This window comes from Phaenicophaeus curvirostris, chromosome 6 (assembly GCF_032191515.1).
Source record: "Phaenicophaeus curvirostris isolate KB17595 chromosome 6, BPBGC_Pcur_1.0, whole genome shotgun sequence".
NCBI lineage: Eukaryota > Metazoa > Chordata > Aves > Cuculiformes > Cuculidae > Phaenicophaeus > Phaenicophaeus curvirostris.
In genome coordinates, this window is record NC_091397.1 from 53,440,026 (window position 1) to 53,454,774 (window position 14,749).

At 41.6% G+C, this 14,749-nt stretch overlaps 2 protein-coding genes across 2 annotated transcripts in view; one reads left to right on the forward strand and one right to left on the reverse strand.

Annotated features, from left to right (window-relative positions):
• SCRN1 (secernin 1) overlaps positions 1-6,016 on the forward strand; it is a 37,624-nt gene extending 31,608 nt beyond the window's left edge. The window contains exons 6-9 of the mRNA XM_069860211.1: positions 1,160-1,325; positions 2,877-3,057; positions 5,149-5,308; positions 5,590-6,016. Coding sequence (XP_069716312.1) covers positions 1,160-1,325; positions 2,877-3,057; positions 5,149-5,307 — 506 coding nt within the window. The 3' untranslated portion in view covers position 5,308; positions 5,590-6,016. The remainder of the gene's footprint in view (positions 1-1,159; positions 1,326-2,876; positions 3,058-5,148; positions 5,309-5,589) is intronic.
• Positions 6,017-7,619: 1,603 nt separating this feature from the next.
• The window catches only part of WIPF3 (WAS/WASL interacting protein family member 3), a 37,573-nt gene continuing 30,443 nt past the window's right edge, over positions 7,620-14,749 (reverse strand). Inside the window, exons 6-8 of the mRNA XM_069860210.1 lie at positions 12,744-12,890; positions 11,975-12,076; positions 7,620-11,071 (exon numbers count right to left, since the gene is read on the reverse strand). Of these exons, the coding sequence (XP_069716311.1) occupies positions 11,031-11,071; positions 11,975-12,076; positions 12,744-12,890 (290 nt within the window). The 3' untranslated portion in view covers positions 7,620-11,030. The remainder of the gene's footprint in view (positions 11,072-11,974; positions 12,077-12,743; positions 12,891-14,749) is intronic.

The window sequence follows — 14,749 nt, forward strand, 5'->3', positions numbered from 1 at the left end:
TCAAGAAGAACAAAGTGACTAGAAGAGACAATGTGCCAATCGCCTTCAGCCACAGAAGGGTTTATTTCCAGACCAAAATTTATTGGTGACTTGAGTTCACTGCAGCTGCCTAAAATAGCTCTGAGATGACCAGCCTGCAGCAGTGCCTGGCTGACAAGAATCTGCTCTTTCGTGTCTGAAAAATAGTACAAATTATTTCCTTATTAAAAGCCTGATATTACAGATGTGAATTTACTAGATTGTTAGCATTTTCGTATGTTGTCAAATGTCAAGAAGAGTGTAGAGGTGAAATTTATTGCAGTGCAGAGGTCTTGCTAAGGCTGTAGAATTACATGGAGCATGGTTTGTTGAGTCAGAGACAGTAATTCTGAAGGACCATAGGAAAAAGGTCTTAAAAAACTTGGATTATGGCTCTAAAAAGCCTGAGGGCACCTACAGACAGACGACTGTGGCTGCAAATCATGCAGACTGCTGGGTCATTCCCTGTCTCCTGGTGTATTAAGGCACTCGTGCATGGAAGAGTGAATCTCAGTGCAGGGTTTGAGAAGTTGGTTGGGAAGAAGCTCTACCTGCCAAAGGGGTTGGTGCAAGAAAACCTGGGGGTGCTGTGGGGAGACAGCTGTGATAAGACACATGCAGGAAAGAGGATTCTTGTAAATAATGGTTTGGAGACAAATCTCTGTCTAGGTCTGCTGTTGTGAGACCCTGTGAACGCAAGATGATGTTTCAGAAGTTTGACTGACAGCTAGTGGAAATAGATGAGAAGTGGAAATAATGCTGTTCCCCTTCTGCTGGAACTGGGGTAGAGGTAGCTTCTTAGAGGAAAATGTGTGTCTATGTAAAAGCAGTCTGTTCACAGTGATTGCTAAAGCTGTGTTACAGACATGATGGCCTTCTTCCTGAAAATTACCTTTTTAATGACATTTCTCCCTACCTAATTGTAATGCCTGATTAATGCTTCTTACTGTTGTTCTCTTTTGCTAGCTAGGCAAGTTCATTCTGGGATACATCATTTAAATAGAAACTATTAACTGGGATTTGTGACATGCCATGTCGATTGTCACTGGTCTTATTAGGCCAAAGCCCATTCAGGCTAAAATCCTTACCTGGGGACCAAGCCATTGAACACTGAGGAATTTTTTTTCCTTCCCTTACACAGGTGAGGTTTCTGCACGAGCTATGATCGATGTCCTGCGTGACAAGGATAGCGGCGTCTGTGTGGACTCTGAATCTTTCCTTACTACTGCTAGCATAGTGTCTGTTCTGCCTCAGGACCCTAGTTTTCCCTCTGTCCATTACTTCACTGGCACGCCAGACCCTTCGAGGTAAGCCACAGCACTGGAGTGCCCTGAGCGCAGAGCAGATGATGGGTTTCAAGATATCAAACAAACTGCTTACCTGAATTGGAACATACTTTGAGAGCATGTTCTAACCCGAGATGCAATCAGTACTTGCTGGCGTGCCTTCTGACAGTCCTGTGGTACCAAACTGCATCTTGCTGCAATTCTAAATGCATACCACTGGGCTAAAAGGCCGCATATGGAACTTTGCCTAAATTCAGAGCATCTAGAGTAAATGCAGTTTACCGCATTTGCTCTAGAAAATGCTCCAGCGCAGTTGCTTTCTAGTGGGTTCTTGTTGAGATGATGATGTTGTGGACCATTTCAGTTGCTTCTCTTGAACAGGTGAGTACAACACTGAAACCAAGCGTCTAACGAGCAAAGAGGGATTGTGTGCTCTAGGTAGCTTTGTATGACATTAAAATGTTAACAAAGCAAAAAATAACTGCAAGTGCCAGGTATCCCAAGCATATTTTTATTGGTGGGACAATTTCCAGTTAGTTTAAATGATGTCTTCTCTAGTTGAAAGCAGCAGAGGAGATAAGGGAACTCATGGGACAGAGCATCAAAGAATTAATGAATTATCTTATGTTATAAACAGAATCCACCTGGGATTCATAGAAATTAAACTAAACCACTTGTAATTATTCAGGAGATCTGCCACTTGAATTGAGGTACAGAGTTTGCGGAAAGAGCCCTTGAACAGCTGACAATCATTCCCAGAAAAGTGGCAGTAAGCATTAGGTGCTACTGAGTGCAGCAGATGTCATCTATGCCACGTGGACTTTCCTTGTTATGCAACTCAAACCTTCAGGATTAAATAAGAAGTTTGAGCTTGCTTATCAAAACTTTTCTTGATACAAATCCTTTGATATAAAAAGGAGAAAATCTTCAAATTGTTTGGGTGGGATTTCAGCCCCATTTAAAGGTGAGAAGTCTAGCTGTACAAAACCCACATTTAGAGGCCTTTCTTGCTTTATTTTACATTCTAATGCATTAAAAAACCATTATTTTAAGTGGAGCAAGTGAGTCACGTAAACTCTTAGTCAGCAAGGCTTCATGGCAGTGATGGAAATGGTAGCAGCAGTGAACCTGCTGACTGCATGCAGGGTGGTTATGAATCATGTTTTGCAGAAGTCTTGTGCTTCTGGCAGCTTCTTTATTGCAGAATGCAGAGTGCTGCTTTGTTGTCATGTAAAGGGAAGGCAGTTTCTTCATGCACTTGCTAATACCTCCTCTGCGAGTCTCAGGAATTAAGATCCTGGATTTCTGGGGTTTGGTAGTCTGCGTATAGGAACAAAGAATCCTATAGGTAAAAAGGGGTAAAAAGTTTTACAGTACGTGGCAAACTCAGTTCGTTTAAAGCACATAAAATTATTTTGCTTGGGACCAGTATTGATGCTCTAACCTAGTGCACAGTGTAGATGAGTTACCTCTGCTGTTCTGTGTCTATTGCTTTGAAATAGCCTGGTGAACATTTGAATAACGTATATAAAATCTCTTGTAACTGCAAGCAGTAATCCTCATTTCTTTCAGGTCCATATTTAAACCCTTTATTTTTGTTGACGATGTAAAATTAGTACCAAAAGTCCAGTCTCCTTCTTTTGGTGATGATGATCCTGCTAAAAAGATACCTCGATTCCAGGAGAAACCTGACCGCAGGCATGAATTGTACAAGGCACACGAATGGGCTCGATCTCTCCTTGAGAATGATCAGGTAAGAGCTGTGGGACCTGGAGTTAAAGAAGTAAATGTAGATTCCTAGCTCCATAATTTACTTCAGAGTTACTCACTGAAAAACAAGGATACAACCTGTTCTGACTAAACATTTCTCCATGCTATCAGAATCAAAAAAACCCACCTCACGTTCTCTGGATGTTCTTGGAATCCTGGCAAGTTTAGTTTGAATAATGACGCCCCCTGAAGGGCAAATTATTCTGCAGAGTTTTGAGATTTTCATTATCTTGAGAGTGTTGCTCCATTACTTTTACAAAACGAGAAGTCAAACCGACAAACTGATTAGCTTGTTCAATCCTCGTTGTGGATGCAGCCTTTTTAAGCAATTATTGACCACTGGATGCAAGTGCCACATGGTATCAGAATTATATGATAGTATGATGGCAGTAATGTTGTAATTTAAGTTATATGCTGGATTAAGAAGTACATAGTTTGGAGGGCTTTTTTTCTTAAGGAATAATTTTTATGTGACAGTTTTGCAAGTTACAATTTAAGGCATTTCTGTTAATTTGTAAGAATTAACTGAAAATGCCATCCAAGAAGGGACACTTTCTAGAGCCCCTCAGCACGTAACCAAGGACTGAAAACCAAGTGTTAAAGATCTCTTATAGGAATGAGTTTCAGAATTACTAATGGCAGGAAGGGGATTATTCTGTACTTTCTGCTTTCCTAACAAACTGAGATACAACTTTCGCTGTTGCAGTGCAACTAGTTCAATAACTGCGCTTTGACATTTGCAGTTATACAACTACAGCAGGAAACTGGATAACTGGATACTTATAAGAAAGTAAAACAAGGAGATACCACCAGGGCATTGGTATTTTGGGCAATCTGTGGAAGTTCATGCAGTCATGTTGAACTTCCCCAGGGACCAGCTTTTCTGCAATTTTCCTCTGTATGTATTTGCACAGATCAGGGTCTTGCTACAATCATAACAGCATTCATATTTATCCCTTAGTGATTAAGGAAACCATGGTAACCTTTGCTAGTACAAACTTTATTTAAATACAGTTTTGGCTAGGTGCAGTTTTTAATCCCTTGGAATGTTTTAATTTAAAATCTGTGGCCTCTCTGGTAATGTTGATTCAGCGTGCAGCTGGCTCCCATAGCTTTATGCAAGATGCTGATTTAGGGAAGATCTAGAAGAAGCATGTTAGCATGTTGTGAACATTTCCCTATTGAAGTCCCAGGTGTGACACCAAAAGTTACGGTACAAAAGGAAATGTAGCTTTTAGTCAGGCTTCATGCTATAAAATCTGCCCACCTGAGACCCTAAACCTTAGCTTAGAGACTCTATTCTTTCTGCACAAATCCTGATATAAATCCAGAAAAGCTCAGAACCATCAGTCATTCTAAATGCCTGGAATTCAATTTTGAATGCTACAAGTGAAACAAATAGCACTTCTGCATTAAAACAAACAAACAAAACCCTCCCAACAAAAGCAAACAAACAAAACCCTCCCAACAAAAGCAAACAAACAAAACCCACAACAACTTTAAAAAACATAAAAATAAAACAAAATTACACCTTCAGATGTGAATTTCCTGCCCAGAAACATGAAAAGCAATAATTTGGAATGACACACAGAACCTACCCTGGGATCTGGAGTCTTAATGCTGTTACATTACACGTGATTTCAGATGTAACCATCATCTTGCAGGTGGTGATCTGATGGGAACACACAAACCATGATCTGTGCAATCCTCAGGGCTTCTAGTCTTCTCAAGTAGTTGTGTTTGTGGGTTTAGAGGCTTACGAGTTGCTTTACCTCTTTTTCATGTGTACAAGCCTTTTACTGTTTTCCTCTATCCATCTTTTACTACATCTTCCCCCTCTGCTTTCAACTTAGCAACTCCTTCTCAGTTATTTTTCTTAATGCATGAAGCGTCCAGCATTGTTCCTTTTAACTTTTGACCATCCAAAGACCTATTAACGGAAACAGCTTGTATTTAAAAAGTCTTTCTCATTTTTATAAATACTTGAAAAGATCTCCATAATGGAAGAGAATGTTAGAATGCATTAACGAGCCTGTTTGCTGGTTAATTGAGTTTAGTTGTTTCACACCTTTAGGATAAAGGCCAGAAACTGATGAGGATTATGTTAGACCTTGAAAAACAAGGCTTAGAAGCAATGGAAGATATCCTTACTCGTACAGAGGTTCTGGATCCTGCTGAAGTAGTGGATCTTTTCTATGACTGTGTTGACACAGAACTAAAGTTCTTCAAATAAAGTAAGCAAACATTCAATTCTTTAGATACTGAGTTTCTGGCACCAGTTTTCAGTGATGTGAAATGTTGGATCCAATTCTGATCCTCCTCCTCCTTTTTCACACTACGCTAAGCGTGTTCAGAATCGAATCAAAGCCGCCTTTCTACCTCGGTTCACCTGCTTGGATTGTTTCCAAAGTCCCTTTTCCTTGTGCTACATGGCAGGCTTTTAATTTTTTTTTTCTTTTCAATTTCACTCTTGCTTGTAATGGATTTTAAATGAATGAATTTTATCTCATTTCAGCTACTGTGGCTATTGTTAGCCTTTTCACTGGAAGACTGCAAAATTCTTCAGGCCTTGAAAGAGTCTTCACGCTTGTGAATTTGCAGGCAAAACATTTCTAGAGGAAAAAATATTACTTGCTAGCTGTATCCAGTTAACAAATTGCTTTCCTTTGTCCAATCTTGTGATGTTCCTGTTTGTGTATGTATATAGTGAAAGGAGAAAGTCATTGACTGGTCCAATTACTGTGTGCATGCTGGCTAATTTAGTACAGAATGTTTAAATATGTATGTTGGGTAACCAATTAAAGCAAAGATTAACTTAATGAGGCTAACTCCCATATTGTCATTGAAAGCAATCTGTTTTTTCCTCTCTTGCCCAGGACTAGGCTTGCAGCAAAGCTGACTTGCATTTTTCTCTTCTTGTTTGTTTGTTGAAATCACGGTTTTGACAAGGCAGGAGGGTAAGTCCTGGTTCTCAGCCTTGCTGTACTGGCTTCATATGGGCATATCTGGTTACAGTAGCTCAGCATCTGTACAAATTATCAGAATCGGGTCCCCAAGGTTATGTTTTACCTTCACCTGCACCCAATGTAGGGAAGCTTGTGTTTGTAATGCACCTGGTTGCTGCTCTAGTACTGAGCACTAAAAGAGTCAGCCTGGATGCCTGAGACCTGTCTACATAACCTGCTGGCTCTTAAGATGGAACTAATAAGGTGTCATATTTTTATACAAGCTATAAATTCAAAATTTGGTGAAGGAATAGATGCAGGACATGGAGAATAGTCAGGTACTGATCAATCTTTCTGCCTGTGTGTTGCTGAACAGTTCCTAGTAATCTCCATGGTACGCAGACATGGCTGATGAACCCATTAAGTACTAGTGAGTTACTGGTGGGTGCAGCAATCCAACTGGTTGGCTTACAAATAGCTGTCTTGTACTTATTTAATATTAAGTGCAGTTTTGCAGCATGCTTCCCCACCTTGACAGTCTTACAGACAGACCTGCTTTTCATGTATCTTCTTCTTGTAGAAGTGAGATAGGGCAAACACTTAAACCAGTAAGCACTGCGTCCTGTGTCAAGCAAAGATGGTTGAGGTGTTTTTAACAGGAGGTTCAGACAAGAAGTCTGTGTCTTTAATAAGTGGAAATAAGCACGTGGAGTTAAAAATCCTTCACTATTCAAGGAAGGGAATGGTAAACAATCACAGACTTTTGCACTGAGGGAACAAAAGCTCCTTTGAAGGCAGTAACACCTCAACTAGAAACTGTAAGAGTTGTGCATTAGAGAAGTAGTCATTGCCATACTGGCACACTGCTTTCTTGGATTTTTTTTTGTGGAAATGTTCCATTCAGACTCATTCATTACATGACAATTGGCAATTGGATAGGAGAAGATGGGGCTTTTTCAGTTAAAGGAAACAAACATGAAGGTATTTTCTCTTATGGCCTAATAATCTTCCTAGTCACAATACACTCGTCCCATGCTCTGTATTACAGGAACAGCTCCTGTGCATAGGTATTCTGAAAATGGAGACAAGGGAAGGAGGAAATAGGTAACCAAACCCTAAATCTTAGCTTCTATCTACCTAGCCAGAATAGGGACTGCAAGGAGCACGCTTCATTTGAGAGGGTATTGTGCTGGATAAAATCAGCTGAAAGAGCAGTGTGCTTTTGCCAGCTGCCCACAACTGAAGTAAATGCATTTCCCATTAAATCCACTTTTGAAATGAAAAAGGTACTTTGAATGAAAATACTCCTAAATCAGAGTACACTTAACACATACCAGGTGGAACTTCAAAGCTGCTTCTGTAAGCTGTTGCTTGCTGAGCACTTTGCATGCTGATAGGAGTAGCTGGATGTTTATTAACAAGCGCAGAACAGAGAAAATCATTGCCCCAATCAGAGGGCCGAAATGAGGCTATACCACTTCACACTGCTCTTCTGCACAGCTCCGATCTCTAAACTTGAGAGCTAGGAAGGAGGCAAAATGAAAAGAGTGCATTTCTGCTAAAAACATAATATATGTTATTTGCCTTTTTCTTAAGAAAGAACAAACCAACATTTTTCAGTTATCTTGTGGGAATTTATATCCTTATTTGGAACTGCTTAGATATAGAACTAATAAATTGTTTTGAGCACAGTGATGCAGGTAGTAATTTTCTAATAGTATGTTGCTTTTGCTTCAGCTCTATAGCGCATTGAAAAAACCCCAATACCCACAAAAACCTGTGCTACAGTAGCATGCTCGAGTGCAGTCTCTAGTCCTACAAGTTTGAGAAAGCAGAGCATTCCCATAGCCTTAAAACGTCTTGTGGCCCTGCAGGCAGCTGTGGCTCAGTGCAAGGACAGAGTGGGACCAGCTGTCACTGGGTGACAGCCAGTGTGATCCTCTGTATCTCCAGGCAATAGAAGCTTCAATGGATCTTGAACAACAACCCAGTGTATATGGAAATAACATTTCACCAATACTTGTACATATGCACGGGCTTTCTAGTTTAATCCCTGAAAGAAGTTGTTTGCTTCTAAAATACCCTAGTTGTGATAATACAGGAGTAAAACTTTCTTCTCCTTCAGTTATCTTCTGGCAGGTAGTCTAGTATTAAGTAGTTTTAAAATCCTTATGAAGGTACTTACTAAAAGCAGTACACAAGCTCCAAGAAAAATGAGAACCAACAAGTCACTTTTAATAGCACTATAACAAAATATTCTTCAAAGCCGTATTAAACTTTCCAGTTGTTTCAGAAGCAATACATGTTGACCCCTGCTTATTGCTGTATTAATGTATATTTAACAAGTAACTATAATAATGACAGTAAGTATTGGTCAAAGCATGACTAATTTTCTTTTCACATGATGTACAGCAAAGTATAATAGGCCAGAAAAAGGCTAGAGTCCTACAGGTGAAGAGCTGCTTATGTTTACACCATCTCCACACCACAAGCATGCATGTGTGTGGGAGCAGGAGTTTCAGCATAATCAAGCTGTTGCAAGAACCACGAGAAAAGCAGAGATATGTAAAGATGCAGTTGCCTGTCTTTTCCAAATGGGTTTGTTCAAAGGCATGGCCATGGGGCAGTAGCTTCACCTGTGATCTATAATGTTATTGCAGCTGAGGGAAATTTACGGCAATTATATAAACTAATGCCATGACTGTAAATAGCCTGGCTGTTACCACCATGCTCACCTTGGAGCAGCAGTGCCCTTTTTCAAGCTAGTGACTCATAGAAGTGTTTAGGTTGCAAAAATTCCTTAAGATCATAGAGTCCAACCCTTAATCTAGCACTGCCCAGTCCACCACTAAACCACGTCCCTAACCACCACAACTACATATCTTCAAAATACCTCCATGGATGGTGAATCCACCACGACCCTGGGCACTTCCAGTGCTTGACAACCCTTTCTGTGGAGACATTTTTCCTAATATCCAGTTTAAACCTTCCCTGGCAAAACTTGAGGCCATTTCCTCTCTTCTATTACTTGTTACTTGGAGAAGAGACAGGTAGCTGTAGAGAGCCGTAAGTTCTCCCCTCAGCCCTCTGTTCTCCAGACTAAACAGCCCCAGTTCCCTCAGCCACTCCTCTTAAGACTTGTGCTTCAGACCCTTCACCAGCTTTATTGCCATTTTCTGAATATGCTCCAGCACCTCAATGTCCTTCTTGTAGTGAGGGCCCCAAAACTGAACACGGTATTTGACATGTGGCCTTACCAGAGCAGAGTACAGGGGGACAAACACATCCCTAGTCCTGCTGGCCACACAGTTTCTGATACAAGCCAGGATGTTGTTGGCCTTCTTGGCTACCTAGGCACACTGCTACTCACGTTCAACTGGCTTTTGACCAGCACCCTCAGGTCCTTTTCTGCCAGACAGCTTTCCAGCCACTCTTCTCCAAGCCTGTAGCTTTGCAGGGGGTTGTTGTGACCCAAATGCAGGAACCCAAGAAAGCTGTAAGAAGGGCAATTGAAGAGTGGTTGGGATTGGAAGGGGTGGCTGGAGATCATCTGGTCCAACTCTCCTCAAGCAGGGCCACCTACAGCCAGCAGCCCGGGACCACATCCAGATGGCTTTTGAATATCTCTTAAGGAGTGAGACTCCACAACATCCATGGGCAACCTCTTGTCAGGGCTCGGTCACGCTCCTACAGTCAGAAAGTGTTTCTTGATGTCCCTTTGTTGGACTCTCTCCAGTATGTCCAAGTCTCATGTACTGGGAAAACTAGAACTGGACACAGTACTCCAGGTGTGGCCTCACCAGTGCTGAGGGGAAGGATTGCTTCTCTTGACCTGCTGGCAGTGCTCCTAATCCAGTGAAATGCACCAGGGTAATTGGGTAATTCTTGCTGGAAACAGACATCTTATGACCAGGTCTGAACATCTGTGAACTACAGACCTTACCCCAGGCTGCATATTAAAAGCAGCAGCTCAAGTCTTGCTGCCTACGAGGTTGTTACTTCTTTTCAACCAACTCTATTCAAGGAACAACCACTTTGGGGACCGTTTGTTCCATGCAGTGTATTTTGGACAATGAATCCTCACTGAGTGAACAACAGCAGCTCTAGTAGCTTGTTTAAAATGCAGGGGCTGTACCCCTCCTCCAAAGGCCTCCTAATTGCTGGGTAAAGACAATCTGTCACACAAATGGTAAATACCTGCTTTATCAGCAGGAAAAGACAGGACACATGCCCTTACATACCTACTTCACGGAATATGTATTCACACATGCCAATTTTTTTACTTAAAGTAGAACAAACTTCTTTTCCTCCAGTTTGGAAAAGTTCTGTCACCTTTGTCAAGTCTATCACCCTACCCAGCCGGGCTTCTTCAGACACTATCCTATAAGGATCTATAACCAATAGGAGGTTGGCTAAACAGCAGCCATAACTCCTTGTTGTCTCTTTCCTCTCTGTGCTTGATGAGAAAAGGATTGCAGGCCTGCCTCTTCCTGAAAAGTGCCATTCTGCTGCGGTCTGAGGACATGCAGAATACAAAATGTGAAGAAGCATACAAAGAAACTAAAGGTATCATGTTAGTTTCTGCTAGTTAATTGAAAAATGTCTGAAAGATAACTCGAGGATTTCCAAAATCATTAAAAATGACGATGGAAGGGGAAAATGGAACTACAGGCATGTAATGCAAAAAGTGTTTTGAGGTAACATCTGTCAGCATGGTAAGAAAGAGAATTGTTTAAAGACTACAAAGAATTTAAATTTTATGCTGCTTTGCTTAAAAAACATCCACCTCTATACAATAATTTAAAAGCCTGTGGTGACATTCCTGTCATTTGTAGGCTAATTCAAGAAGTATCGTTTACATTGCTTTTCCAGTTTACGTAAATGTTAACATTGCAGCAGTTGCAATTCAAACATAATCTCTGTCACTGTAATGGGGATCCCTTCCATTTATTATATTATCTTGATGTTGTTCTTTTTTAATACCAATCCAGAGAGCATCAGAAGACTCTTCTCATCTCACATATGTTCTTAATGGAGGATTTTTAGAGGGATCTGTAAATAGATAGGACAGGTTTAATCAGAGGAGAGAGGTACATTTTTTTGGGTATGTATTTTGGATGCAGTTCTGCAGCACAAATGCTGCGTTTATCTCCAACCCTTGAACTGATACATATAATACTCTGTAGCCCTTCAGTAAAAAGTCTTTGATCAGACCACAGAGCAGATGATTTAGACTGACTGAAGCTGCTGTGAAAAGTCACGCAGAGCACCTTAGCATGGAAACAAACTAACAAAAAGCCTAATGAAGAATTTGAGGTAAATAGTTGATCTAATGATACAGTAAAGACTGCATAAAAGCAGAATATGGGCAGAGATCTTTTGGCATATTCAACTACCAGCTGAAGTTCACCTGGGTAGGTGAACTTCTCTTACAACAGTGACCTGATGCCAAGTTTCTACGTTAAGGGGCACAGGGTGGGGAAGCACAGTTCAGTCATTCATCACTTTCCTTACACAGTTAAGGTACTAAGTCCCTTTGTTATTGAGGTGTGTAAAACAACACACACAGGATTTAAATCAAAACGCATGGATAAAATCACCTTTCTTTTGTGATTTCACAAGTTCATGACCAAAAAGCCAATGCAGTAGCTGCCTAAGTCTGTTTCTATGACATCGCTATTTTCGACATCAAGGGTTCTGCAAACTCAACAATCTTAAGACTCAGACTGCAGGTCAAACCACAATTTTATTTTTAGCTACTAAGACTTTACAGCAATTAAGTGCTTTTCATTGCATCTTTGGTCCCTGCTACCACTGTAACAAATCCCATTCCTCTCTGTGCCTATGGCAGCAGCCCAGTTCTTCACGTTAGTGCTGGTTTCTGTTCTTTATTTTCATTCCCTGTTTCTAATCATATTGGTTAATTATCAGATCTTCTCCTGTTTACACACTTACCTCTAGCTATCTTGCTGGGATATATTTTCTGAAATGGCTTGAATTCATCAGGTGGAGGGAAATCTTCCACAGAATGAAAAGTAAATTTAGATTCAAAGTCATCTGGGAAGTTTCAGGGAAATAAACATTAGTCACTGGTAGAAAGACACTTAAAATAAATAAATCCCACAAGTAATTTCAATTAAAAGTGCTGTTTTCCCCTGGAACTGATAATGGCTCACGCCAAAAAAAACAATTTTGATGAGTACTTCTGAGAGCCATCCAAGTTTTCTGGCTTAATTGCAAACATTGCCTGCTACAAACTGAAGTTAAGCTTCTGGCTGTCGTTCCAGTTTGCTGCTTTGATGATATTGTGGTAATAGATGTATTCCTAGGTGGCTTTCAAGCCATTTAGCTGTAAGCAAGAATGAATACCCAATTCATCAGACCACAGAAATAATTCTTCACAGTCTTTGCTCTGTAGAATTGAAGCTATTAAATGTCCATGAACTGGTTTTAAGAATAGTAATATAAGCAAACTACAGCAACTTTTCACAATCTCAAATAAATTGGCAGGTAGTGAGTGCATGCAGATCCAAAGTCTTTGTGAAAATGCCTTAATTTTCTCTCATTGTGTAAGGTTATAAAAAAGTTTCTATTTGGTCTAGTTATACTACCCTGCTATTGCCATGAAAAAGTCCCAAATGAGTTTTTCAGGTCTGAGACACGCTCAGGTTTTTGTACTAAAATCTTTAACTAAGGCTAAGAGATCCAATTTAGATGATATTACCAATAAGGTGCATGTTTCCATTTTTAAGTGGTAGGTAGGGATCATGAGCTGTAGCCCAGGCTGAGACTCCAGACTTGCTTGAAAGTTCAGTTGTCGGTGATCTTGCTGGTGGCTGTGGAGGAGTGACCAGCTTCCCAGCCCCAGTTCCTTGAAAAGAAGCAGAAGCACAAAAAACATTATCAGGACTTGACAAACCTGACAGCAGGCTTTGCACAAACATGGAGGGAGAGTAGAAGCAATGCAATATTTGGGGCAAATTTACCCAGCTATCATAGGGTCCTTCATAGCTCCTGTTTGTGAAGCCTGGCCATGGATTTATAGCATTAAGTATTAAATTTAAGTCACTGTTGGAGCTGGCTGGGGCTTGCTATTTCTAGTTCTAGGGAAGATCTCACATTCTGCAGTATGGTTTTGCCCCAGTCTAGAGGAAGAGACTATCCTTCCACTTTCACAAGGACAAGTAGTTTCTTTAAGAAATAAACCCTGACAACACTAGATGGTACCGCCAAAAGAAAACAGTTTCCTGACATTTTGGCAGTTATGCAGTGGAAATGCCATTATTCTTGTGCATTTCACTGAGGAGTTACAAGAGCCTTCAAAGTTTACATCTAGACAGACCTGCAACAGGAACTGCGTGAGGGGGAAGAAGCCCAAGGCCTCCAAGTCAGCAGCTTCCTAAACTGTTTCTCCCCAAGATAATGAAGAGAAAGGCAGACTAATTTGATTGAAACTTCCTAAAGCTGAACTACCATGAGAAGCAGGCTTCTTAATAAAATATCAGTTCGTTGGACAGCTTCTGAGCAGCGTTAATCACCATCATGAAGTACCTGATCTACTGTACTTGCACAGCCTTTCCCATGGCTGTCAAAGGGAACGAATAATCTTTCTCTCGACCTGCGGCTGCTAGAGTACAGGGTACAGAATGTCCCTTTCAGATGTTCCTTATTAAGTAGCTGTCTCCATTTCTCAAACCCACACAGATCTAGGCTATTTTTTTAATCTTCATTACATCAGAGAAGTCAGAAAAAAATTCCTTCTACCATCTGCTCAGGGAAACACTAGCGAATATACCCACTTCCCAAGCAGAGAAACCTTTTGGCCATACCACCTTGATTGCAGGAGACAGCAGCCACCACTTCTGTTGAGAAATGGAGAACTGCATCCATATTTGCCTTTGCTCATCTATGGCTGTAGCTGCCCCATCCTTGTTTTATCTTCTCCTGTAATGTGTCTCAGTATTGCTCCAGACTGCACGGATACAGCAGCGGGGGGGATGTCGCAGGCAGGCTCCGCTGCCCTACCTGAGGCTGTTGGGAGACCTCTCCTGCGCTCAGTTATTGCACTGCTGGAGACACCAATGCCAGCACAAAAGCAAGAAGCAGTTTGTTGATTCTAAACAGCATTCTCACAGCATTCTGCTTTGGAAACTGTCAGCCTCTAGACTGGACAGGCGCACACTCTCCTGGGTGGAAAACTGGTTGGATGGCTGGGCCCAGAAAGTGGTGGGAAATGGAGTTAACTCCAGCTGGAGGCCAGTGACAAGCGGGGTTCCCCAGGGCTCAGTGCTGGGTCCAGCCCTGTTCAATGTCTTTATCAATGACCTGGATGAAGGCATCGAGTGCACCCTTGGCAAGTTTGCAGATGATACTAAGCTGGGTGGAAGCGTGGATCTGCTGGAGGGTAGGGAGGCTCTGCAAAGGGATCTGAACAGGCTGGACTGCAGGGTCCTGCACTCGGGGCACAACAACCCTGGGCAGCTCCAGACTAGAAGTCTGGCTGGAGAGGTGCCTGGAGGAGAAAGACCTGGGGGAGTTGGTTGACAGCGACTGAACACGAGCCAGCAGTGGCCCAGGTGGCCAATGGCATCTTGGCCTGTATCAGAAACGGCGTGGCCAGCAGGTCCAAGGATATTATTCTGCCCCTCTACTCGGCACTGGAGAGATCGCTCCTCGAATCCTGTGTTCAGTTCTGGGCCCCTCACCACAAGAAGGATGTTGAGGCTCTGG